Source organism: Lipophrys pholis (assembly GCF_963383615.2).
Source record: "Lipophrys pholis genome assembly, chromosome: 14".
Lineage (NCBI taxonomy): Eukaryota > Metazoa > Chordata > Actinopteri > Blenniiformes > Blenniidae > Lipophrys > Lipophrys pholis.
This window is the reverse complement of record NC_137633.1, coordinates 21598893-21623849: the sequence shown is the minus strand read 5'-3', so window position 1 is coordinate 21623849 and position 24957 is coordinate 21598893. Positions and strand designations below refer to the sequence as shown.

Below are 24957 nucleotides of genomic sequence, written 5' to 3'. Positions count from 1 at the left end.
TTGTTCACAGAGGGAGATTTGTAAAGAAAGCCAAAGGAGGGATATTTTCAATGAGGAGGAGGAGGAGGAGGAGGAGGAGGAGGAGGGGCTTTAATGTAAAATAATGAAGACAAATTAATAAAAGAAGTTATTCTGAAGAGCCAGGAGTGAGACGGTGACAGTGGCAGGCCTTTAAATAATGAACAACCCAGTTAGTGTGGACATTTCCTGTTGAACAAAATGTAAATTTGGTACATAGTGCAAAGCTGAATGATGGTGGATCACTTCCTTTAGTGACGTTGCACGGAAAAGTACTTTATAAATAAAGTTTGATTGAATGATTGATAGAGGAGGACTTCCTGTATGGAGTCTGCATGTTCTCGCTTTGCATTTCTGTGTTTTCTCCAGGTGCTGAAATGTCCTGACACAGTCCGAAAAGCTTTTAAAGCTATCTTTGTAAATCTAAGGCCCAGTTCACACGACAACGCGAAAAGTGAAAGTGAAAACGCGAAACCTTCGCTGTGTTTTAGAAGTCCGTTTACACGACAAGAAGGCCACTGAAAATGTAACTTTTTGAAAACGCTCAAACTTCATCTCTGGAAACGGGGGGTGGGGGGGGGGGGGCTTCTGAAACGCTGCTCCTGTACCACCCCGGCACCACGGCCGTACTAAATAATTCTTCTACACATTATTTCTTTACATCAATACTGTGAGTTGAATGGAAAAAAGTACATTTGGTGAACTTACATGACACATGAAAGGGAATTATCAAAAGCTCATTATCAGTGTGTAATTACTATGAGTGCGTTGCCGATTTTCTGTGAAAAATTGTCAATATTTTATTAAACATATTTGCTGCAGATTATAGTGACAACACTTGACGTTACCACCACAGCGTCTGGAAACGGAAACCGAAGAGGGGAAAATTCTTCATGAAGTGTTCCAGACTTTGAATGTAAGTACATTTTATGAAGTCATAAGTATTTCCAGTACAACCATGTAATTTTGGATGTAAATGAAATGAGAGGGAGATTGAAGACCACAACAACATTTACTTGTGTTTTACAGTATATTTGTGGCGCTCCCACAATAAACCGACAAATGTGATGGGAGTTGCAACAAAGCGTCTGAAAACTCTCAACAACCACCAACTGAAAATCAGCTCTCTTGATAAAGAGCAGCACGACATGCATGAAGAACTGAAGAACTGCAGGGAAAGAGGAAGCCATAAACTGCTTCGCGAGGAGGCCGAGAAGCCTCAGAAAGGCCAGCGGGCCAAGCTGCGTCGGGTATGTTCAGTTTATAGTCAGTCTGCCAGTAACTTTGTATTTTAGTTTGTTTATTATGAATATAATAATTCTTCATCAGAACAGGCACATTGACCACCCATCCTCAGAGCTGCAGTGTTGATCCTGCAGTTGAGATGTTCATCACAAACGAAGTGACATCATTTTAACTCAGGGATATCGAACCCATTTTAGTTCAGTGGCCACGTAAAACATAATGTGTGGGCCGGACTGGTAAAACAGTGCCATGATAACCTTTAAAGTTTTTCTTGGTTGTAGCGTATATATAGAGTATACGTTTTGGAAGAAAAGCTGTATTTTTTGCAAAACCAAACAATTAATACTGAAAACGTCGACAATTTCAACATTAACACAATTTTCTTGAAACCTGGTATTAAACATAGTGAAATGTCAAAAGAAAAAGAAAGACTTGTCCTGTAGCTGTTGCATTATGGGTGTTTGTACAAACTCTCCCTGACAGCGTGGCTTTGAAGCGGGTTTGATAGTAACGAGGTTGCTGTCTTTCATAGCGGCGTCACTGATATCTCAGCTCTGGTCTCACCATTGTCTTGTGTTGTGTTCGCTACTCTTCAGAAAACCGTGTTAAAACAAAATAAATCAAAGTTTTCTTGGAAATTTTCACAATTTCCTTGATGGTTTGGAGGACCGGATTATAGTCTCCTGCTTGGCCCACGGTACTGATGTGTTACACCTGTTTTAACTCGCTGTAGGGCACGTATCATCACTCTTAGAATGTAGTGTCACCTCTCAACTTCGGTCAACTGTGAAAAGATACGTCTCGTCTTTTCTTTGTTTTATTTAACTTACTTGCATTTTTTTTGTAAAAACCTCAGTTTTGAAGTGAAAACTTAAAAAAATCAACATTTCTTTATTAATTTCTAACCTTAAAAAAAAAAATCTCTGAATTGATACATTGAGCCTATCAAATACTGACATACTGTCACTTGCTGCATGGATGGACTATAATGGCTTTATGACTAATAACTAATAAATGATGTATTCCCCGATTATCCTTTGTCATTGTTCGTTTTGAAGGAAGTTACCAAACATGGTCATTCAGCAGTTTTAGCGTTCTGCGTGGTCACAGCGCACCGCTGTTTGTGTGTGAGAGTGTTTGGAGGAAGTTTGGGTAGCAGACTGGGTGTCGCGTGTGCAGAGCCGGGTCGTGAGGACAAAGCCGCGATCTCACTGGAGAGTGGATTTGAGCAGCTTGGGGAGATAGATTCAGCTCGTGCCGTCCAACGGGACACATCAGAAGCCCCTCTCGTCAATCCCCCCTCTCTCCCTCGTTCATTTGGGAGTATGATTTATACTTTTTGAAGTGAAGGGTCTTGAATCCCACTATAAAGGAATTAAGAGGTCTCCCTTGAGTCTGCCATTCAAATGAGAGCATGGCAGGGATATGAGGGCTTTTTAATAGACAGAAATTAGTATTCACAATGCCTTAAACTGGAATCTGAAGGAACCTTTCAGGTGGAGAAGAAAGGGCCAGTTTAGAAAAGAAAGCCCTAAGAAGTCGGGGGCTTTTCATAGCCGTCGTGTTTTTGCCCCTCATCAAGGAGCGCTGGAGCGCTCTGTGAAATAACCCAAGAGAGAGGCAGGAAAGGGAGCGTGTGTGAAACAAAATTAAGAATGCACCATAAATAGTCAGAGTGGAAACAACACAATGAGGAGTCCCACAGTCTCGAGGCCAAGAGGGCTGCTCGCCTCCTCAATAGTCCCCCATGCAGATCCAACACTTCCAGGGATGACTGGGAGCAATGTGAAGCTTTGACAAACATCTTTTGGATAAACCTTCATTTTATGTTTTTTGAGCAGTCCCAGAAATGCCGGGAATTCAATCTGCATTTCAACGCTGTCAACACAAAGTATTTCTCTATTTGGGAAGACTGACCTTGAAAAGTTGTGATTTTAAATGTTTCTGAATTCTCCATAACTCGCTGCTGTAGCTTCATATTGTCAGTCCAGCTCAGACTTAACGTATACATGAAGGCCCCGTCCACACCACAACGCCATTTCATGGAACCGCAACGTTTTTCGGGCCAATCAAGCACACAGGGCGGCGATGTAGGAGCCTGTAAACGTTCTCGTGTTTTGTTTTTTAAACGAAATCCAGAGCGGAAAAATTTTCAAAATGCTGCATCGGCTTTGAAATGCGGACAGGCAAGATGGACATTTGCTGAAAATGATGATGTCATCGCCCCACCTCTCGATCCGATGACCCTGCGAGATCGAGCCGCAGAAGCTACTGATGCTATTTGGTTTAATAAGGCAAGATGTCACATTTGTCAATTTCTCAGTTTTTTCATGCTCCGTGTCTTCTTCTCTGTTTTTGGTGTAGTTCTGTGGCAGCGCTACAGCACCACTAATAGGCCTGGCATATGTACTACATCGATCCCATTTGGACGGGAAACTTTTGAAGAAAAAAGATGGTTTTGGCTCATGCGGACAGGGTCTTACACCACAACGATGGTCAGGTGCACTGAAAATGCAACTTTTTGCAAACGGATCCTAAGGCGGAACTTTATGAAAACACTCCGACTCAGTGGACATGTAGGTGGTGGAGACGGTGCTACTGGTCATGCGCACCACAGCCGTAGTAAAAAGTTCTTCTGCACATGCTCAGTAGATAGACAATAACAACAACGACTCCCAGTCCATATTCTCTTGGGACTTTTATACTTTTCTCTTGGGAGTTTTATAGTTGATAGTCACCCGTGAAAACGATCCAGCTTGGTCGTCTGTCCACTAGAATGTCCCTATACTCGCATTGTCCATGCTTATAGCATTTTGTTCTCTGCTCATGTGTATGTAGTTTCATGACAAAAACAACCAACAGCACCCACTAGTGGTCCAACATGAAAACGGCATTGTTTTCAGCGTCCCTGCCATTGCCATGGAAACAAGTCGTGGAAACGCAAACCTTTTCTGAATCAAAAACAAAAAACAATCATTTTCATGTGTGACGTTGTCAAGTACACGTGGCCTCAATTTATCTCCGGGCCTGCAGTCTTTCTGTGTCATGGATGCGTGTGTTTTTCTAGGTACTGCAGTTTCCTCTTATAGTCCAAAAACACACATTTGCGGTCAATCAGTGTCTCTGATTCGCCTGTAGAAAGGAAAAGTTAGTTGCTCCGTTGGTTCATTGGAGTTTCCAGGTGTTGACATCACTAAAACTCTCAAAAAGATGTGTCTTATGGACTTTTCTACAGGTTTAACTCTTTTTGAAGCCGTGTACAGTCAAGAAAGTCTTAATGATTTAATCTTCCTTTTCTAGTTTTGAAACATGTTAAGAATCACTAACCTTCACCACAATGCTGATCATTTCTAAAAGCAATAGTGCTCTACACCATCCCACTAAATAAATTATTAATTACCCATTCAAAGACAACAAGCATCAACTTAACTAAAATCACTCCGGATGGTTGTGCCCTGTGCCCCGAGTCTTTGAATTAAGAAGCCCATAGTCAACTTTTACATCCATATATTGATACTTGATTGGCGAGTGTAAAGCGTATCTCCAATAGGCCCTTGAGAGTTTGACTGAAATTTGGCTTGAGCTACCTGTTTCTGAAGGCTGAGGACGAGCATCTGGGCTGGGAGCTCTCGGGCACCAGGTCGATAGGACACACTGGTAATCGGCACAAAGGGTTCAACTGGAACAGGAAAAGCATCAATAGCAGTTAGATGTTATAGTTTCACCAACAGAATCTATGTGTGTAGATAATAAAGCTGTGAAATACTTTGTACCTGGCTTCGGTCTCGTTTTCCAACAGGAGGCAGCCAAAAGCTGGCAGGAGACAGAGTACAATTACTACATATATTAATAATAATATCATGTTTTTGAAGGAGATTTATATCCATCGTACTCTCTCTGGTAAGGATCTTGGGAAAAGTGTCTCAGCCTCTCCACAAACACCGGCCTGCTGTTGCCCTGTCAGAGACAGATAGAAGACGGGCGGTGAGGAACAAAGACTTTCCCTCCGCTGCAAAAGATTAGTGAGGATGGAAATATAAGTTTTTTTCTTTAACCTTGCTGGGAATCCGCCTCCTATCCTTCCTGATGCAGCAGGCTGCGGAGCCGCGCAGCCGTCTAAGACGTGAGTGATATCCTGCAACGGTGCAAAACACAGCATTTATCTCTCCGCGCCGCAAAATGATCACCAGAGATATTCAGTGAGTAAAGGCGGAGCAGGAGAAAGTACACAACACCGGCACGATAGGGCTTTTATGAAGAGGATAATAAATAATGCGCTCTTCAATGTTTTCTGTATGTATGTTACTGTAGGCATATCTAACTTTACAGTATGTTTAACAGAAATATGATCCACGTGTACAACCTCTGTAGGCGGGCCGGGTGGGCTGCAGGAAGGTGGGCAGGGTCCGGTTATCCTCCAGTGAGAGCTGGCTGTCAGAGTCCCAGCCGGGCAGCAGGCCGGCCACGCCCGACCCTACGCCACAGTCGCTGTCGAAGAACCAGTCGCTCTGCTCGTCATCGCCTGCACACAGAGACGAGGCAGGAGGTGCTGCGTTGGTACCGAAGCTCTGCTTTTATTAGGAAGCTTATATTGGATCAGGACTTTTCAAAGCGTTGGAGGAGTTTAAAACTACTCTCACACACTGACCGCCGGATTTATTCATGTTTTTCATATTATAAAATATTATTGTTTGCAGCTGTTGGAAGTCACAGGAAGTCATTGGTGTAACTCTTGTGCAAGTAAGAGGCTTTTTGGCTTTTTGATTACAATAAATTCACATTTAAAAATGTTTGTTACCATGACGTGAATTGATTCATCCTGCACTATTTCTCTTGATCATGACTTTCTTATAAAAAGTCCTTCTTCCTCACTGCCATCAGACTCCTGAACAGCTGACAGGAGTCACACACTACCTCACTAATACAACACTTTGGCACACAATGGACTGCACAATATTCATACTGCTCTGATTACTCTTGCTACCCTATCTGTATATAAACACGTAATCTTTTGTTTACATATTGTACAAAGTGTTTTACATGATCTTTTTAAATGCTATTTTAATGTTGACATTCTCTGTGGACAGCAGAAAGAATTTAACTGTGCAGGGAAAAATCTTTTGTGATGGATGTATCACAATAAAGCTGAAGTTGAACTAAAAACAAACAAAAAAATAAAAAAATAAAACAGCATCCCGTTGACCGCCAGATTCCTACGGATGTTAAAGCTTTCTGATGCCTTCATAAAGAAACTTAGTCCAGATTTTAAAAACCTCTCTGTATTAGATAATATGGGGAACAAGTCAAAGTAAACTCACACAGTGAACCTACGACTATAAACAACTTGTCAAATGTCTTAGAAAAGTAAAAACCATTGTATGTTTGGATATGTTTTTTTAAAGTATGTACAGTATGTATGATAGTTAATCTAAATGTGCTGGATGTGTTTGCACACATTATAGCAGAGGTGACTTTTTTTGCTGCTGTTCAAAATCATTGCATTTCAGAGGACGGCCTGTTTTAAGGGCAAACTAAAACATTAGTTCTGCAAGAAGTGATTGTAAGAAAACACCACATGTGTGAACGAGGGCCTGAGAGTTCCATTTTCCAGGTGAACTCCTCTTTGAAGCACGCAGCGCCAGACGCCGGCGGTCTCGTCCCCAGACGGCGAGCCCCTCTCAGACCTGTCACTCAGCAAGGCGTGCACAGGAACCATGCCTCTCACAGTCAAGGTGTAGTGACAACTGTTAAATCAGAGGCCGCCTGGCCCCACCACGGCTAATGAGATTAGCAAAGGCTTCAGCGCTCATTAACACGACATGACAACGTCTTATTAGAGTCGCCTGGGTGCCCAGCAACCATCCCATTGTATCTCCAGCCCCGGCGTTCCCTCAGTGTCCGGATCTGACAGCTCCTCATCTTCCTTTACACAATACAGACATTACATGAAGTGTACAAATTAGCAGCCTTCTCGCACAGCAGTTTGAGACACGTTAGCTCTGTTAATACCTTGTCTTCCTTCATCATTGGTGAACAGACCAGGATCACTGCTGCAGGTGCTGCTGGTTTCCCTGCAAGGAGAGAGAGAAAAAAAGAAATTGCACCGACTTTAATATCAGTGACATTTCAGGGTAGAGAACTCCGTTTTGATTTGTCATTTCAGACCTGATCAGTTCTTTAGGTCAGGCAATGTTATAGTATCTGAAAAGTGAACAATGTAAATCAAAAGATATACATGCCCCCGTAATGTCAATATTCAAGGTGTAGCGTTCAATAATAAGGATAATGAAGAAGTCCGGAGGTAGAGGTCGACATAAATGGAAATGACACAAAAAGACAGAGCGTGCTGTGTTCTCCCTCGTCGCGATAGCAAACACAAAGGCATCAGGAGAGACTCTGATCGAAGCCACTGAGTGACATGAACAATCTAATTGAATATCCTCCGCTGTCAGCTCCAATCTAATCTGGCCTGCGTTGTGGAGGATGACAGCAGAGCGAAACACACTCCCCCTGCCCGCCCCTCCCTCTGGGTGTGCCGCACACGCAGAGCGGCCCGCAGACGTCAAGCTTCCTTGCAACAACTGGCCGACATCTGCTGCACCGGCCCGCTCCGTCGCCGCTCCTCCACCCATCCCCCGGAGGTGGAGGGGGAACCTCAACCCGGGTCACACTCTCTCCACACCCTCGTCCAAGTCACCCCGGGTTCCTCTGCCTTCCTCACACCTCGGCCGCCTCAGACTGGGACCTCCAGACAGTTCAAGGTCAAGGAAGGAGGGGGGGGGGGGGGGGGGGGGGGGGGGATGAAGACAGAGGACGAGGAGCTGGTGAAGCATACAAGACTGTGATTTCAATAAATGTAAAGCAATTTGAACACCTGCTCATTTGAATTCATTACCACAGTGTTTTGACTGTGCAAGTTACAAAAGTGAAGCACACTGATGAATCTTGCCTGCGATTGGACCTCAGAAGTCCTTACTAACCACATTAACGACTGGTATATGGGTGCAATGCTCTGTTTCTCTGATGTCAGATAGAATTTTCTATATATCATCGAGATATCTGTCATGAGAGACATACAAGTAAAATCCTGTCCGAGGTGACCAGAGAGGAATGAAAGCACTAAAATCTTCTCCTGAAAACTGGTCAGAACCCGCTGAGTGATACGTTTCTTCATCACGATCACAACAAGCACCAGCTTAAACACTTATGAGCCGATCCAATTTGCAGAAGTGGAATGAATGCTGAAAAACACAATGTTACGTCGCTTACATTGCATTCAATTACACATTAAATAAATAGCTGGGACTTGATTCAATTACTAGTACAGCGTGTCTTAATTTAAAACACATGAAGAAAATAAAAATGAAACCAATTCACTGTTAAAGGTTATTGGCTAAAGCACGCAGATCAAAGGGTTTGATTATGAATTGAAATTGTGGGCATATGGAGCTTTGATCTATGACTTATAAAGTAGTAAAGTGGATCATTTAAGGTGTACTTAATTACAAGTAAGCATCCAAAGGTAGTACTTCATTACAGTCATGTATTTGTAATTTGTTACTGTAGTGTTACTTTTATGAACATGAAAAGATCTCTAAAACAAATCTTTCTTTCTAAGTTTTATACATTAGTGGGAGAAAAATGCTACATCGCAGGACTGTTTTCACAACATAAATGAGATCATTAAATTTTCAGCTCAACTAAGTATGTCATGTGACTGAATCACTACCCCCCGAGCCGAACCAGGGTTTGAATCCCTTCCCAACTGAACTGAAATGACTCATTGCCTTATTTACATACTAGGCCTTTTACACATGAAACGCTGCATATTAGGAACGTTAAAACATTAATGAGAACGTTCTCCTGAAACTGCTGTTCGCAGCATGAAATGAAAGCGCCTTGCATTCTGGTTCCTGTTTATCAGCGCTGACCTTGCTTGTAGGAGAAAGCTGGAGGGTCAGTAATGCGCTGATACGATGCTTTGCCATATTGCGGAGGCCCATCAGTGACGGCAGGATGCGGAAAGCGTCCATCCAGCCCGCCTGTCTCACCCGGCCAGATGGTCCTGTATCGTCTCCCCGAACATCCAAGAGAAGCAGATGTGAGTGGGAGAGGGCCTCTCCGGGGAATGTGGAAGATGTTTGGCCTCGCAGAGTCGCCCCGGACTCCCCACCCCCACCAGAGTCTGTCCCCCTCCACCCCCCCACCAGACTCAATCCCCAGGCCTCTCCTCAGCTGCACCCCACCTCTGGATATGTCGTCTGGAGCGTACATCACCACTAGCATATAGCCACAAGTCCCACAATAAGCAATACCTGCCATTTTGCTTTTATGTGTCATGCCACAAGCTTTTCAATAAGACGGATGAGCATGGAGACGCCCTCTGTTTCCAAGTGAAAGCAAATGCGATTCCCTCTCACTGGAGGAATTTTGTACAAAGTTTGAAAAAGAATCACAGGCATAAACAATTAATTAGAGGCGGCCATTAAGTATTTATCCGTATTAAAGGTTGTAATGTGATGTCGCTTGGAGCTCCACACAGTCGATGTGAGACCGTTTCCATTAAGTACTGCCTAATTAATGCCATAAATAATTGAGATGCCCATTTTTCTCAGGACCAAAAGAAACACTTCTTTCCTCTGCCGTGACCTTTGTGGAGAAAAGTTGACAAACACTTAAACTCGCCACATGCAGCAGGCAAATCTTTACAGAACACCACGTTCCGCTCACTCAATAGGAAACAAAGAGCAAGAGAGAGAAGGGAGTGTGTCATAAAGTGAAAATATATATGATGAATCGACTTCATGGCTCCAACAAGCTTTACGTGATTCACTCACACACAAATAGTGAGAGCTGCCATGCAGACACACCGCTGGAAGAAGTAGAGCTTCGATGTATTTCCACTTCGACACGTGGTTAAGGTGAGAAGGATTGAGGGAACGACCAGCCTCAGGATTAAAAGATGAGCGACTCTACCAACTGAGACACAGCCGCACCTTTCCCACCAGTTTCTCAGTTCAGACTACACCTTCTACTCTCACAGAATGAAAATATCTCACTGAAACCCAACATGTGCTATTATGTGCTTCTGTTTTCGAGCGAGTTTATTTGGAAATGGTTGAAATATGGAGAGCGTTGACAGAAATAAGTCCTGGAAACCAAATTTACCTCATTTTCATAATTACAAGTCGCATAATGTCAAAAATGCATCTTGAAGAGGGGAAATAAAGAACATACATATCGCACTTATTTGTCTGCGCACAGGCGTAACTGCACCGTGGATGATCCTCGGTCTTCAGCTGCTGTTCAAGAATCCTTTGCCGTCGTGCTTTTAACTCATGATTAACCTTCTTTGTTTGTTTTTTTCACCACGTTAACATTTTCTGTTTGCACTACCCTTCACGACTTTCGTTAGACACTTCGATCTTTCTTTCGTTTATTTTTGCACATTTGCACATTTTAACATTTACCTTCTGCTGTTTGTTTTAGGCTTGAGCTTGCTTGGTTTTTTGTTGGTACTGTAGCAGCATTCTGTTGAATACAGTGACATCTAGTGGTCCCAGATGGTATATTCTGGTATTAGTTGATATTCAAGCCACTTTTCAAGATATCAGAATCAAAATAAGAATCTTTTTGTTGTATATATATTATATGGTATGACGAGGCAAAGATCGGAACAAATGCGCGCAAGCATGTTGCTTAACGACTCAAATTTTCTCGTTTGTGTGAGTTCACCAAACGAGATCTCAAAACATGGCCTAATGCAAGCCAACTGTGTCAAAAAGACTTCAAACATTTTGCTGCAGAAGCTGTTTAGATTTTCTTAATAAGGTCGGTTGTAATTTTCTTGAAAAGTTTGTTTAAAACTTTCTTAAAAATCCCAAACTGGTCCACGATAAATCCGATAAATTTGACACAAGCTAAACCTATGACCCTCGGAATATTGTGACAAAATAAATGTGGAGACAAGGGCAAAAACAAAAAGTGCCTCCCAGTGTTTGGGGATGAACTGCACTCCCCGCATGGCCCTATTGTCTCTATACAAGCTGAAGAGGTGAAGCAAAACACAGTATCCAGATGAGCACTAATCATTAGGATATAATCCCCAGCTCCTGGGAGAGGCAGAGCAGTTTGCACAGAGATTACAGGCAAGCCGCCATTTATTGAGCCTGGGCTCATTCTGCAGAGGAATAAAGAAGAGGCAGAGTCGGAGGGGGGCAAAGTGCTGATAACAATGGATCTGTGGGCTCTTCAAACAAGCCGCCCAAACCCAAATCCATGCCCTCTTCCATGGGTGTCTGATTATAAGGTTATCCCACCCTCCCTGAGCTGCAGTAATTGGATTAGTCTCAGAGCTTTATGAAAATTAACTTGGGCAAATGCTGCACACTGCCCCCCCCCCCCCCCCCCCCCCCCCCCAAAAAAAAAACTCCTCATAGAGTTTGCAAAATATAAATTACAGCACGATAAAGCCGAGTGTGAGAAAAGCGCTTGAGTTTTGTCTCCACGGCAGGGTTGAAATCAACATCACCAGAAGCGGCGCCCAGCTGGAGACGGAGGCTGAGCTCAGGATGGCGGCTACCCACAGGTGAGGCCTGCTTGCCGGGCCAGCCTGGGTGCCAGGTGGCCTCAGTGCCAGCAGGCTGGGCCAGGTCTAATCAAGGATGTGGAGCCCAACTGGAGCTTCCAACATCTGCTCTCCTCACACTCGGGTGGCTGAAGGCAAAGCTCAGTGTGCACAGAAGGGGAGTGACCTTGAGGAGAGGCGCATTGCACGAGACCAGACACTCTATGTGGGAAAAGAAAAAAGGCTCAAGGAATGAACAGAGACCGAAAAAAAAGAAAAAAATCCAAGTGGCTCAAAAGGCATTTCAACAATGGCATCTGTGTCTGACATCAAATGGAGCGTATGCTGTCAGAGTATAAATATTGCTGTTGTACCACTGTCAACCTCTCATCACTGCTGCCATTTGTTCATATCCTTTGCCACCGTCAGGGCTTAACCATTAGATTGTTCAGCCCTCAGTACAGTGTGGCAGTCTACTGAGCAGCAATCAACGGCGATGGCGTTGTGTAAGTGAGAAATGATTGACAGCGTGCCATGGCACTCCCATTTATTTCTTCTCCGGAGCTGTTTTCTGTCAGAACGGCTATTGATTTTTCCATAAAGTAAGAAAACAAGTACCGTTTAGGGGCTAGGGAGGTCAGCACAAATTAAACGGGAAGATGTAAAGCCCTCTCTCTCTCTCTCTCTCGCTCTCTCTCTCTCTCTCTCTCTCGCTCTCTCTGTCTCTCTCTCTCGCTCTCTCTGTCTGTTCAATAATGGGTTACCTCAAATGTCTTCTTCTCACATATTCTTTACTGTCAAAAAAGAGAGCGAAATGAACTGTCAAAGAGCAGGACTGAAAATTAGACAAGGGATCTGAAAAACGGCCACAAAAAGAGCCAAATTGTACGATGTAACTGATCGTTGTTCTTAATAACTGAAAACATCATTTCATATCCCCAACAACCTCAGGAACTGTGCTTTAGTATCGCTACCTAAAGAGTTAACATTGAAGGTGTGGCGTGTTAATCCAATTGTAAAGCTGGTTGAGGCAAAGAAGGGTTTTAGGGTTGATTTGAAAATATTTTTATTAGTATCTTATTGTCTTGCACCTGAACATGTTCACAGTATGCGAGAAAGTGCGACCCCTCAGGTCTTTGGGCTCAAGGGTAAATGTTTCTGTTAAGTAAGGCCCCTTTTATACGACAGCTCTTCCTGGTGAAAACGGAAAACTTTGATTGTGTTTTGGGTGTCTGTTCACACAACAACGGAGCTCAGAGCCACTGAAAACACAGCTTTTCCAAAACACAAAGACGGTACACCATGGTTGTAGTAAATAGTTGTTCTGCACATGCTCAGTAGATGGACAATAAGAACAATATTCCATCTTCTCCTGGGACTTGGTAGTTTTATAGTTGACAGTCAATAGCTGTGGTTACATGGACCAAAATTAACCTGATTAAATTTGCACCTTATAAACACTTCAATTGGATCATATTTGCACAATCCAACTGAACTTTTGATCGGATCGGAGGAGGTGGTGTAATCCTGGTTTTTGTCTGATTATGCTCCACATAAAGAGTTCATCGGGTTATTTCCAACAGTCGGAGCTTTGTGCGTATGCCCGTGACGTCAGTCCACCTAACGTCAGGGCGTGACCACGTACACACGTCGGTGTTTAAAACAAAAACACAGACATGTGGGAGGTGGGGTGTGCAGCAGCAGAATCCCTGCCACATCGAGCACCAAAGCGTCCCGTGCTAGTCTCTCCCTGATTCTACTTTGACCAAGAGAAGGTAGATTTGATGTCGCAGTTTCAAATATAATGAAAAAACAAGCACCACAAACAAAACAACTCTGGTTATTTCCAGATCTCCAGGGAGTATGGTATATGGAAAATGGACTGCATTTTCCAGGGGGTCCCCCTGGAAAATGGAGTCCCTTCATATATTATGGACCACCCCAAAAAGATGAGCTCATAATAAATGCTCTTGACTAAGAAATGGATCTTAATGACTTGGTGAGCACTAGGACTAGCACTAGGAGCGAGGCTCTAGGATTCGCTGCGCATGCCACAGATTCCAAACGTTGCAAAGCCTTATGGGATTGATCCACTGAAATTAACCCGGTCACATTTTGGTACGTATAAACTGGCTCAATATTCCAATTATTTTATTCAGTGTTCACATAAACGAGCCAATCCGATCCTTTAATCTGAAAGAATTTAATCTGACTGACCGCTACTGTAACAACAATCCAACTTGGTCCTCTGTCCTTTTGAATGTCCGTGTTTTCACCATTTTTAATGAGTATAGCGTATGGTTCTCTGCATGCATGTGTGTGTGGTTTCATTACAAAAACAAACAACAGCGCCCACTCGTGGCTCAACATGCACAGCACAATGTTTTCAGCGTTTCTGCCGTTTCTCTTATTTCCATGTAAAAGGACATCGTTTTCAAACCGCTGTGTAAACGTGAAACTTTTCTGAAGCGAAAACACAGAAATGAGGCGTCTTAACTCGAAACGTCACTAAAACAGGTGATTGAAATTTAAATGAAGACTGAGGGAACTATCATAAATTTGCACGATGCATTCAGACTCATCTCATTTTATTAACATAGCAAAACCTTTACCGTCAACAAAGTAAAGTGAAAACAGATTTTGCATCTGAATTTTTACTTTTCAGACTGGATGGGATCGCAAAGTCTCTGGATAAACGATGTCAGATACGCCTTAGCACGATTAGCATCAGCAGCTGTCGCCTCACAGCGAGAAGATCACGGTTCAAATACCGGCCCGGCCGTTTTGTGTAGAGTTTGCATGTTCTTCCTATGCATGCATGGGTTTTCTCCAGTTTCCTCCCACAGTCCAAACAAATGCTTATGAGGTTAATTGGTGGACGGGTGACTGAACCAATCCTACTTCTCAGCGTGCTGCACTGTGGTCGAGTCAAGCAGAACAGAAAGGGGAGTGCTCTCTGGCAATTGTACGGGAATTAGAGCTCCTCCACACACGTTCAAAAATGTTTAAGAAATGTGTCTGTCCACACAAAACTGCTGAGAACACTGTGGTGTTAATACCAGGCCTGTAGTGGCACTGCATCACAGAAATAGGCAGCAGATAGGTTAAGGGTAAAATACATGAGGAGGAAAATGCTGACTGGGCAAGTGTTTTTAGATTAATCAACTCTGGGAGCAGGTTTAAAAAAATACACACAGTTTTGCACTCATGTGGCTTCATGTGGATAAAATAACCTTTCAATATAAAAGCGTATAAGGATGCACCGACACCAGTACCAGGTATAGGATCTGATACGACACAGAGTGCTCGTACTCCAAAGTTCCCTGATACAACCTGCCGAATATTATATCATATTTTATGCTTCACAAACGTTGTTTAGGCGAGTGCAGCTGAGCAGAGCACGGACCTTTGAGGTCACGCTGAAACACTTAAATGAAAGCTGAAAAGGTGCTTCTTCAATTTGGGTTCAATTGAAAAGATAAACATAATATATATTTTTTTATCTTATTGTTTTTTGCAACCAAACAAACAAGTCAACAGCGCAAAGTGAAGTTCAGTTTGTTATTTATAGAGAAGTATTTAATGACAGAGCTACGCACGCACCCCCCAGCACGCACACACACACACACACACACACACACACACACACACACACACACACACACACACACACACACTCCGCGATGTTTACCTGACTGTATTACCTTAACGTCCCTCTCTGCTGCCACTTACAGCCACGTTTAGTTTGGCTAAATAAAACGCCACACAGGAGGTCGCAGTGAGGGACTCTGGGACGGGCGCAGCCTTAATTACCCAGCCCAAGACAGGAATTCATTTCAAAACAAATCAATACCACACCAACTCACTTATTTATTTGTGACAATATTTCTCGAAAGGAAATAATGAGCTGGCAGATGCCTGAGGCGGAACTATCAAAGATCCCTCCCTGATGATCATTTCAGCTCTTGAAGATGAGGATGAAGAGCCTCTATCATTCATTTTTAATGTCAACTCAATACTTTAAAGTGGAGTGGCGTGATTGTGATACTTCTTCTTTTTTTTTTTTTTTTCTGGTTTAGTTGAGGACATGCTGAATATTGACAAGTGGCTGGATGAAGACAGGCAGTATAGATCATCTTAAATGTCGCCTTGTTTAATTGCTTCTGTCTGATAGTAGTTATGCCCGTGACTTTTATGTTATGGGTTTAACTGCCTTGGTAACTTTCCATTTAAAGGGTAAGAAGGGCTTTCAGAGCTTGAGCTCCCTTTTTGCAGTATGATTTTAATCCTGGTATTTGAAACAATGCCCCGGTTAACATTTGTCTATTTGCACAAGTGAAAATTAAACCGAACCGAAATGCTTATTTTACACAAATAATGATCTCATAGTTGTTCCTAATACAAATACGCTGAGCTAAACGATAGCCTGACTCCTTAGCGTTGCAGTGAAGGCCTGGTTGGGTTTCACAAACACTGTAATTCTGGAAAACGCTCACCTACACAACTGCACTCATTATGTTTCAACCAAGGAACGAACTGTTTGTAGGGAACATTATTAAAATGTGTTGGGGAGTATTTGAGAAGACAGCTTAATCTAATTACAACATTGTGTTTGCGCCACAAAAATGAGGATGTGTGTGTGTGTAAACTGAAACGAGCACAAACATAAATCAAAAGTTGGGACGCAATAATAAATGTAAATAAACAGAGCGGAGTGCAATGAGTTCGAACATAAACAACATTTCGGATGTGAAAACAGACAATTCACCATTTGTTGGAAAATATTACTTCATTTTTTATTCCACAGCACAGGCAGCAAACAACAGTTAGGAAAAGTACTGCGGGAATCAAAGACACTGGAGAAGAACTAACGAGGCAACGGGTCACAAACATGAATGTGAAAGGAGCTTTTCAGAGAGGTACAACTCATTTTAGGAGATCAGAGGAGCAAGAGTATAAAGGACGAGGCTCCAAGTCAAAGCTGGCTGCTCGGGAATTCAAAAGAGGCCGACTATCACTGCATGGGCTCAGAAACACTTCATGAATCATTGTCTGTGAACACAGGCCATCATGCATCCTGCAAATGCTACCTAAAGCTGTATCGTGCAAAAGTTTAAATTCTTTTGGAAAGCGCAGACAGCAGGTCCTGCAGGATAAAGAGGAGAGAGACCGTCCAGTCCAGTGTTAGCAGGAAGCTCCATCTATCTAGACCTGGGGAGGGGGGGGGGGTCAAACATCAGGCCCGCAGGCCAAACCCGGCCCGCAAGAGGCTCCAATCCGGCCGCCAAACCACCATGCAAATGGTAAAGATATCTACACGTTCAGATGTCTCTTTAAGAAAAGACCTTCATATTCAAGAAATACTAAGCCATCACGACAGCACAGCTTCACAGTAGAAGAGTCAGGGTGTTGAACTTATCAACAACTTTCATAGAAAACAGTTGGAGCGCCATGAAAAACTCCAGAACAAACAGTCAGGACAGTCGACCTGCCAAAATCCTGCACCGGACACAGACTCTGTGAAACTCTGGTCTCCTGAGTCCCTGTGTTTACAGACTGTTGTTGAAAAGGAAAAGTGAATAAGTTGTACCTTTTTTTTTTACACGATGTGTTGCTGCCATCAAATCAGAGACGTGCAAATGTCTTCATGAAGTGGTGAAACGTTGCAGTTTCAACATCGTTTATGTTGTAATTGGAATCAAATATCAAACATCAAACAAATGTTTGTGACCGGGACTGTGTTAGCTTGATATAAAAAACTAGAAATCATATCATAGAGTTGAATAATCAACTGGAACAAAGCAGACATGTTCATTAATTCAAGTTATAGAAAGAGGTGTTTAGTTTGCATGTTCTTCCAGAGCATGTTTTCTCAGGGTTTCCTTCCACGGTCTAAAAACATATACAGCAACATGTATGTGAGGGTTAAATGTGACGCAGGAGTTCTGACGTCATGTCAGCGTTTTGTAAGAGTAGAGAAGGTCGGGAGCAGAGTGAGAGAAAGGAAAATCATCAACTAAGTGTTTTGTTTGGTGGTTTGTTAAAAACTTAACATGTGGAGAACTTGTATGTTTGAAAGAAGACCTAAGGAGGCTCTGTATCAAACAAAACAGTGAGACGTGGGAAGGACGGTAACAGTCTTACTCACATTGTCGTGTTATGAATTTCTGTTGAAAATAGAATTATGAGTGTATTACTGATAAACGTAGTCTTACCCTTCAGACATGTTCTCGTCTGCAGCCTCTCTGTGTTCCTTGGTCTTCTTCCTCTTCCAGCACTTCTTGCCGATCCGTCTGCCTCCTTCAGGCTGTCGGTCCGCTCCCATCCACCCACCGGACCTCTTCTGGGATCCCGCCAGCTGCTGCACCTTCGCTGGCCGGTGCCTCCGTTTCCGGTCCACTCCTCCCAGGTTCAGCTTCTGCTGCAGCCTGATGGTCACATCGGAGGTCATACGTTTCACCTTCCTGCGCCTCCGGAGTGGCCGGCCCGCACTGTTCTCGGTGAAGGAGTCCGACTCGGGCCAGGAGGGCTGCCTGGTCCGGACGGGGCCCTTCAGGAGTGACGGCCATCGGTTGGCCGCAGTCATCTCGTCAGAGTCGCTGAACGTGGCCACAGAGGCGGCGAAGGCCGACGAGGAGTTCTCTCTGTAGTCCCGGGTCTCGTCCAAGCTGGACTCCGACGCTTCGATCCAGCACCGCCTGTGCTCCGTGGGATAGAGGGAGGACTCGCGGAAGCGCTTGCGGCCTCTGCGGCGGCGGACCTGACGGCGCTGCTGCAGGGGGCTCAGGACCATCTCCTCCCACAGCTCGCCCAGCTTACTCTGCTCCGAGCTCTGCTCCAGCGCCGAGACCAGGTCCTGCACCAGCTCGTCCATCATGGTGCTGCAAACCGAGGACACCAGGCAGAAAACATCAGTGCTGAAGCCACGGCTGAATAAGAAACTGCTGGTTTTATGTAAACAAACATTATCAGGGATGGCAACTTTCTGCTGATTTGATAGTCAAATTGGTCATTTTTGTGAAATGTCTATATCTGTCGGAAAAAGATTTTGGGGTGGGGGTGGGGGGTTCCTAGATTTCATATCTATCGTCAGTCATCAAGGATAAAGTTACAGTAGCATCAAATCGTATCAAAACCAAACATCCCGTTAACAACGGGAAATGAATAGAAAGAATTAGTAAACGGATCCGCGATTGGCTGCGAAGAAAATTTTAACAAAAAGAAATACATTCATCTCTTGTTCTCTAGATAGGACTGAACTAAGCTCATCATTTAGACGAGCACCACTGTGTTGAGAAACTGTGCAGTGAACAAACCAGAATTCTTCCTCATTGAAGATAAACAGTTGTGAAACATCAAGTTAATGATGTGAAGAAATGTGGACTTAATGAAGAAAGAGTGGTTTATTTTAAACCTTCATAATCTGACTGATCAGCAGATATCAGCGTGACTGTGGAAGTTGATTTTCATTAAACATGTAAGATTTATTCCAGCTCTTCTTATGTTGCTCTACAAAATGGGGCTGAAATAGATTTGAAATCGGTAGAAATTGCTTGAAAAAGTTTAGCTTCATGGGGGCCGATGGCCCCCGAGACCCACAGAACTTTCATCTGAAATATTTTCTTTTCCTGTTGCCATCCCTGCATTAAGAATGGAAGTACACAGACATTCGTTTGGACAAATGACCAAGGATGACCTGTACTGAATTTCTCTTATCGATATAACTTCAAGGATTAACCCTGGGTTTTACGTACTACAACGCTTGCTCACTTCTTCACCGGGATAAATCACCCCAGCAAATTACGCTGAATGTCTAACCTGCTCCGGAGCAGGTTATGTTCTCGATAAGATCACAATGAGTGTAATAGCTCCGCCTCTTGACCAATCAGATGTCCTGGAAAATGACCTGCCCATTCTTGAATGATGATGATTGGTTCAGCGCTGAGATGCAGCAGAGAGGAGAAATTAGATTTAAATTTAAGGCGATCTTTTTGACATAATAAAATAAATCCTGGTCACTGAGGCTTTGAAGGATGTTTTTGTTCTTGACTTGTTCCAGGTCTGTTTATCTCCACGAGGGTTGATCTGGAATAATGAAGTTAATGATCACACCTGACACAACTGCAGAAACATGAATTTATGGAGCGCAGAACTACTCCTGTCATTGCGGTGATGAATTAATATTCCAACACAAAACACAAGAGAAACTAACCTCATAACAACTGGATGGAAAATATAAAGTAAAAGAAGATCAGAGGAACTTCAGCACGACACATTTCTGCTGTAATAGAGTGAAACTGAGTGATCACAGTGCCGTCTGTTTACATGGCAGATTAATTAATAACATATAATCTCACCAAGTCATGCATTAACAATTCAGGAATGTTTTGGCTTTGGACACGCCAACAGTATTGCTTTTAACCTGGAGCATGTGTTTTAATTCCTCATCTTCTCAGAGAATAACTGCTCCTTCAGTAATCTGCTCTGCAGGGTTTCTCCATGTATGTGATTGGTCAGACGCTGCAAACTCCGCCTCTTTCATGTGAACGCGCGCACATAGGTCCGGGTTGAGCCTGCGAGTTGATAACCTGCTTCGGAGTAACGGTTATCAGGATCACGCCTGTCTGGATAAGTCAACCCAGGAAACAGAGACAGATCCTGGATATGTTGAACACGGGTCGTTGGACTGGTATTACCATGACTATCAACGATAAAACCACCAAGTCCCAGGAGACTATGGACTGGGAGTGATGACACTGGAGGCAAACGTTGTTCTTATTGTTCATCTACTGAGCAGAACATCACCAGTTGCACCGTTTCCGCCATCAACAAACACAGAGAGACAAACATACACCCAAAACAATGAGGCTTAAAAACCTGTTTTTGGATTATCGGCAGGACGCCAAAGAAAAGCCACTCGTGCATAAGGAGACAACGCCAACCCGACACAGAAATCCCTCCAAACCCCGACCCGGACTCACACCAGACATGCACGCTATTTTAAATTGGGTGATCTACAATTATAGCTGTTTAATTTCTGAAGTATCATAAAATTCTTTAGTGTTTCCAAAAGCCAGGGGCGTGACTTTAAAAGTGCAGTATGTCATAGTCCTACTTGTCTTAAGATCTAGAAAAAAGCTTTTGTAGGGAAACAACAATCAATCAATTGATGTCTTTGTGGTTTCCAGTCTCATAAATCCTGAATCTAATCTGATCCTGCGGATTTACTCATAAACACAACAGAGGCTGGAGTTCTTGGTAATAACAAAACTATTGAGACTCAATAAGACTTTAATAGAGATTCAACAGAGCTGGACTGAAGACATGGGACTGCACAAAAGTGGCATTACTATAATTCTGCATACGGCACCTTTAAATGTCTTGTTTTTGTCTCACTGGATGGCAGCTGACTAACCTGGAGGGTTTACAAAATGAAAATGGTCAATTTATGAAGCTGGGCTCATAAAAATATATTAATCTAAATGAATAATTGATTAAAAAAAAAAAAAAAAAAAGCATAGCTGCTTGAATAGTAGTGCTTCATGCCTGTTGCATATATTATTTACATTTAACCTGTTTTATGGCCGTTTACAAACTGTCGTAAAACTTTTCATGTACATTGACTTTGTACAAGAACAGCTGCATTGGCAAAGCAGCGTGGAGGCGTGTAACTTCAGGCCACAAATCCCTTTTTGAGATTGTGTTGTTATTTTTAAAAAAAAATCAAGACAAGACCAAGCTGGAATAAAAATGCTCTATGACTACATTTCTTATATCTTCATCAGAGGTGGAAAGATGAATAATGAAGTAATAAACGATTATATTGCTTGGACTGGACATAATTACAAGCAAAGAGCCCAGTGTTAAAATTACTATTGACAGATAACCATTTTCTGTTATTATGTGAAGTATTAGTTACTTTAAAACTGCATTAACATTTTACAGGACACCTAATATAATTTCAGTATTCTGGAAATTTATAAAATAATTTAATGTTATTTCATGTTGTGTACCGTTATGTTATTTTGAATAAAGAGATTTTAAAGTTGAAAAAGTAAAATCAAAGTAATACTATTAATGTGTATCATTTATCTATAATGAAATTTTAATGAAAGAAACAATAAAACTGATCAACATACACATCTTTCATAATTTTTCATTTAAAATTGTCTCTAAACAAGATATATTTGCTTCCGCATTTTTGTAAGAGTTTCTAAAATCCTGCTGAATCACCTGATTCAAACACATCCAGGACCTTTGTCAATGTCACACTGCGCGTTTTTCATACATTTTGTGATTTTAATCAACTCATTATTGTTAGTTTGAAAAGAAAAACAGGGGAAAAAACAAATGTGGTCACTTAAAATTGGGTAAAACTGCGAAGTAGAATATATAAAACTAATAGATATAGGGCAGTAATTATATGAAATAAATGAAAAGTGACAAAAAAACCCACAGAAACAGACCACACACACTCACATTCACACCGTGGGGCAATTTAAGGCCTGTCTACACGAGACCAATAGATCTTTTATCCCATCCACACGGGAAATATCGGCGTCATGTGACACCATGAAAACTACCCAAAACAATGTAGTGTATATACCACGCCTATATTTGGCATATTCATGCTGTCACAGAAATACCCCAAAAACGGAGGTATCCAGCATCTCGCCTTATTAAAGCAACTAACATCAGTAGCGTCTGCAGCTCGGCCTGGAGCATGGAGTCCGCCATTGTTGTTGTTATGACGTCGCAGAGGGGGTTATCTGGTCGAGAGGTGGTGTGATGACATCATGACCTTCACATCGTCTATGTGTCTTGCCCGTGCACACCTCAAAACTGAGGCGGCGCTTCAAAATGTGCCCACTCTTAAAAAAAAGAAATAAATAAACATTTTCAGGTTCTAAAACCCGCCCTGTGTGGATGATCGGCCAAAAACAATGCGGTTACATGAAACAGCGTTGTCGTGTGGACAGGGCCTCAGAGTCACCGATTAACTTCATATGGATGTTTTGGATCATAGGGAGGAACACACACACACACACACACACACACACACACACACACACACACACACACACACACACACACACACACACACACACACACACACAGGGATAACATGCAAATTGAAAACAAAAAGGCCCGGACAGTATTACCATCATAACATTCTCGCTGTGAGGCGAAAGTGAGAACCATTGCTCTCTCATTATTAAGTGGTGGATGAGCAAAACGATCTACTTAAAAACAAAACATCCATAAAAATACAAGTACTGCATAATATCCATAAAATACTGTCATATGACTATTACTAATTCATTATTCCAACCCCAGGTAACAGTCAGTCATCTCATGACATTGAACAAAATACACTCCCTCAAAATTCACCTAGAATACACCTAAATTAGTCTTACGAAGCTTATATATACTGAAATGTCCCCATCCAGGATCATAACAGTGTATATTCTACCTGGAAACAGCAGGACAACCTTCATTTGGGAGCAAGCAGGTAGAAGAGACTTCCTGAGTGACCATAACGGTGTAATTGTCAGCTCTGATCAGATTTACTGGTGTTCCAGAGCAGCTGGGAGGCTGCAGGCAGACAAAAGCAGGGACAGACAGAAGAGTCTGCCTGCTGAGTGCAGCCTGTGTTACATAACAACAGCTCACACGTGAGGCGCGCGCAAGGACACGCACACACTACATACACAAACACACACATAGACCCTTTAATGTGAACAAACGGCGGAGCGAGCAGCTCGGTAACCCTCCCAGAAACACCGTGTGTGTCTCATCTAAATGCTGCAGTGCAAAAAGAGGAAGACAATGGTGTCGAGGCACTCACCATGTCGCAGCCTGCCTTGTTTTGTTTTCCGCACAGCTGGGATGGCGCACGCACTTCCGGTCTGCGAGCCAACCAATCAGCGGCGGGCACCTGACTGGGAAACGCCCCCAAAACATCCCGTCGCCACAGAGGCCGCGTGCGATAAGGAGGAGGGTTTAAACCAGGCTGCACGAGGTGAGATATTTCAGCCACTTGTCTGCCCCGCATCTTTCTATCCTGACGTCAACCAACACTGAAAACATTTAATATCTGTAGTTAGTTTGATTTAGAAAAGCTCTACTTGCTACATGATGGTTTCATCTCATGCAACTTTTGCATTTAAAGGTCCCATTTGATGCGAAATTCACTTTCTAATGATTTTCTAGCAGTGATATATGTCCCCATAGCCTGTGTTCGAGGGCGCAGCAGTGAACAAAGTCTATTGTTTGCCTCACTTGCTTGAAAATTTTTTTAATAATTGTGTTTCTACAGGAGATTCTGAGATTTTCCCTTCATGACATCATGCAGGGAAACCACCACTCCCTCTGGCAGTGGATACTCATTTTGACCCTCCCACAGGTATATAGAAACTTGAGAAGATTACTGATATACTGAATAATTTCAGTTTAATATGAAAAGCCATAACAGTGACCCTTACAGTTAGCAGGAGCTAGCATTAGCTACTTCATATACGCCCCAAAGTTAAATATGCAAATACAATATTTTAACTAACTGTTCTGAAATGTCCTGCTGCAGGCGCAGAGTCTGAACTTCTTCCGGAACTTCTTCTTCTTAGTTAGATTCTGGTTTGAACAGATATTGTTGAACAACAGTGTTTCCACAAAGCATAGCTAAAGATTAGTGCAGGGTATTAGAAAGCCACGTCTCCTCGTTGTACAGCTCGTTGTACAAACACAGAAACAGCCTGTTCTCAGTAGAGCTCCCAACAGGGACTTTTAGACTGATTGAACTTCAGGACCAAGGCTTGATTTGCTGAAATACACTTGGAATACAATTTTGTTGGACGTCTGACACCGATGTGAATTTGTTGAATAACTGTATAATATATGCCTTCAAGTTCATGCACACATTTTCATAAAATGTATCCACATTACAAAATAGCAATGTGTTGTGGACATTGGAACGATGTTCAACCTGGTGAGTACTTCAATGTTAGAGATCCAGTCATCTAAGTTTATAGGATTCCACGAAGGCCTCTCATATGGAACATTTAAAGTTCATCTTATTGTGCAATTTAAATGTCATATTTCCCAAATCTTCCAAGATAAATTTGTCATCA

At 42.7% G+C, this 24957-nt stretch overlaps 1 protein-coding gene across 3 annotated transcripts in view; it reads right to left on the bottom strand.

The window, feature by feature from the left end:
* LOC308120023 (G patch domain-containing protein 2-like) overlaps positions 1 to 23735 on the bottom strand; it is a 41365-nt gene extending 17630 nt beyond the window's left edge. For all 3 annotated transcript variants that reach the window (XR_013936011.1, XM_080480385.1, XM_080480384.1), the window contains exons 1-8: positions 23679 to 23735; positions 18046 to 18711; positions 7273 to 7334; positions 5627 to 5785; positions 5319 to 5398; positions 5156 to 5220; positions 5037 to 5076; positions 4851 to 4942 (exon numbers count right to left, since the gene is read on the bottom strand). Coding sequence is in view for 2 of the 3 variants with exons in the window: in XM_080480385.1 (XP_080336511.1) it covers positions 4851 to 4942; positions 5037 to 5076; positions 5156 to 5220; positions 5319 to 5398; positions 5627 to 5785; positions 7273 to 7334; positions 18046 to 18707 (1160 nt within the window). In the remaining variant the exon portion in view is untranslated. The remainder of the gene's footprint in view (positions 1 to 4850; positions 4943 to 5036; positions 5077 to 5155; positions 5221 to 5318; positions 5399 to 5626; positions 5786 to 7272; positions 7335 to 18045; positions 18712 to 23678) is intronic.
* Positions 23736 to 24957: the final 1222 nt, after the last annotated feature.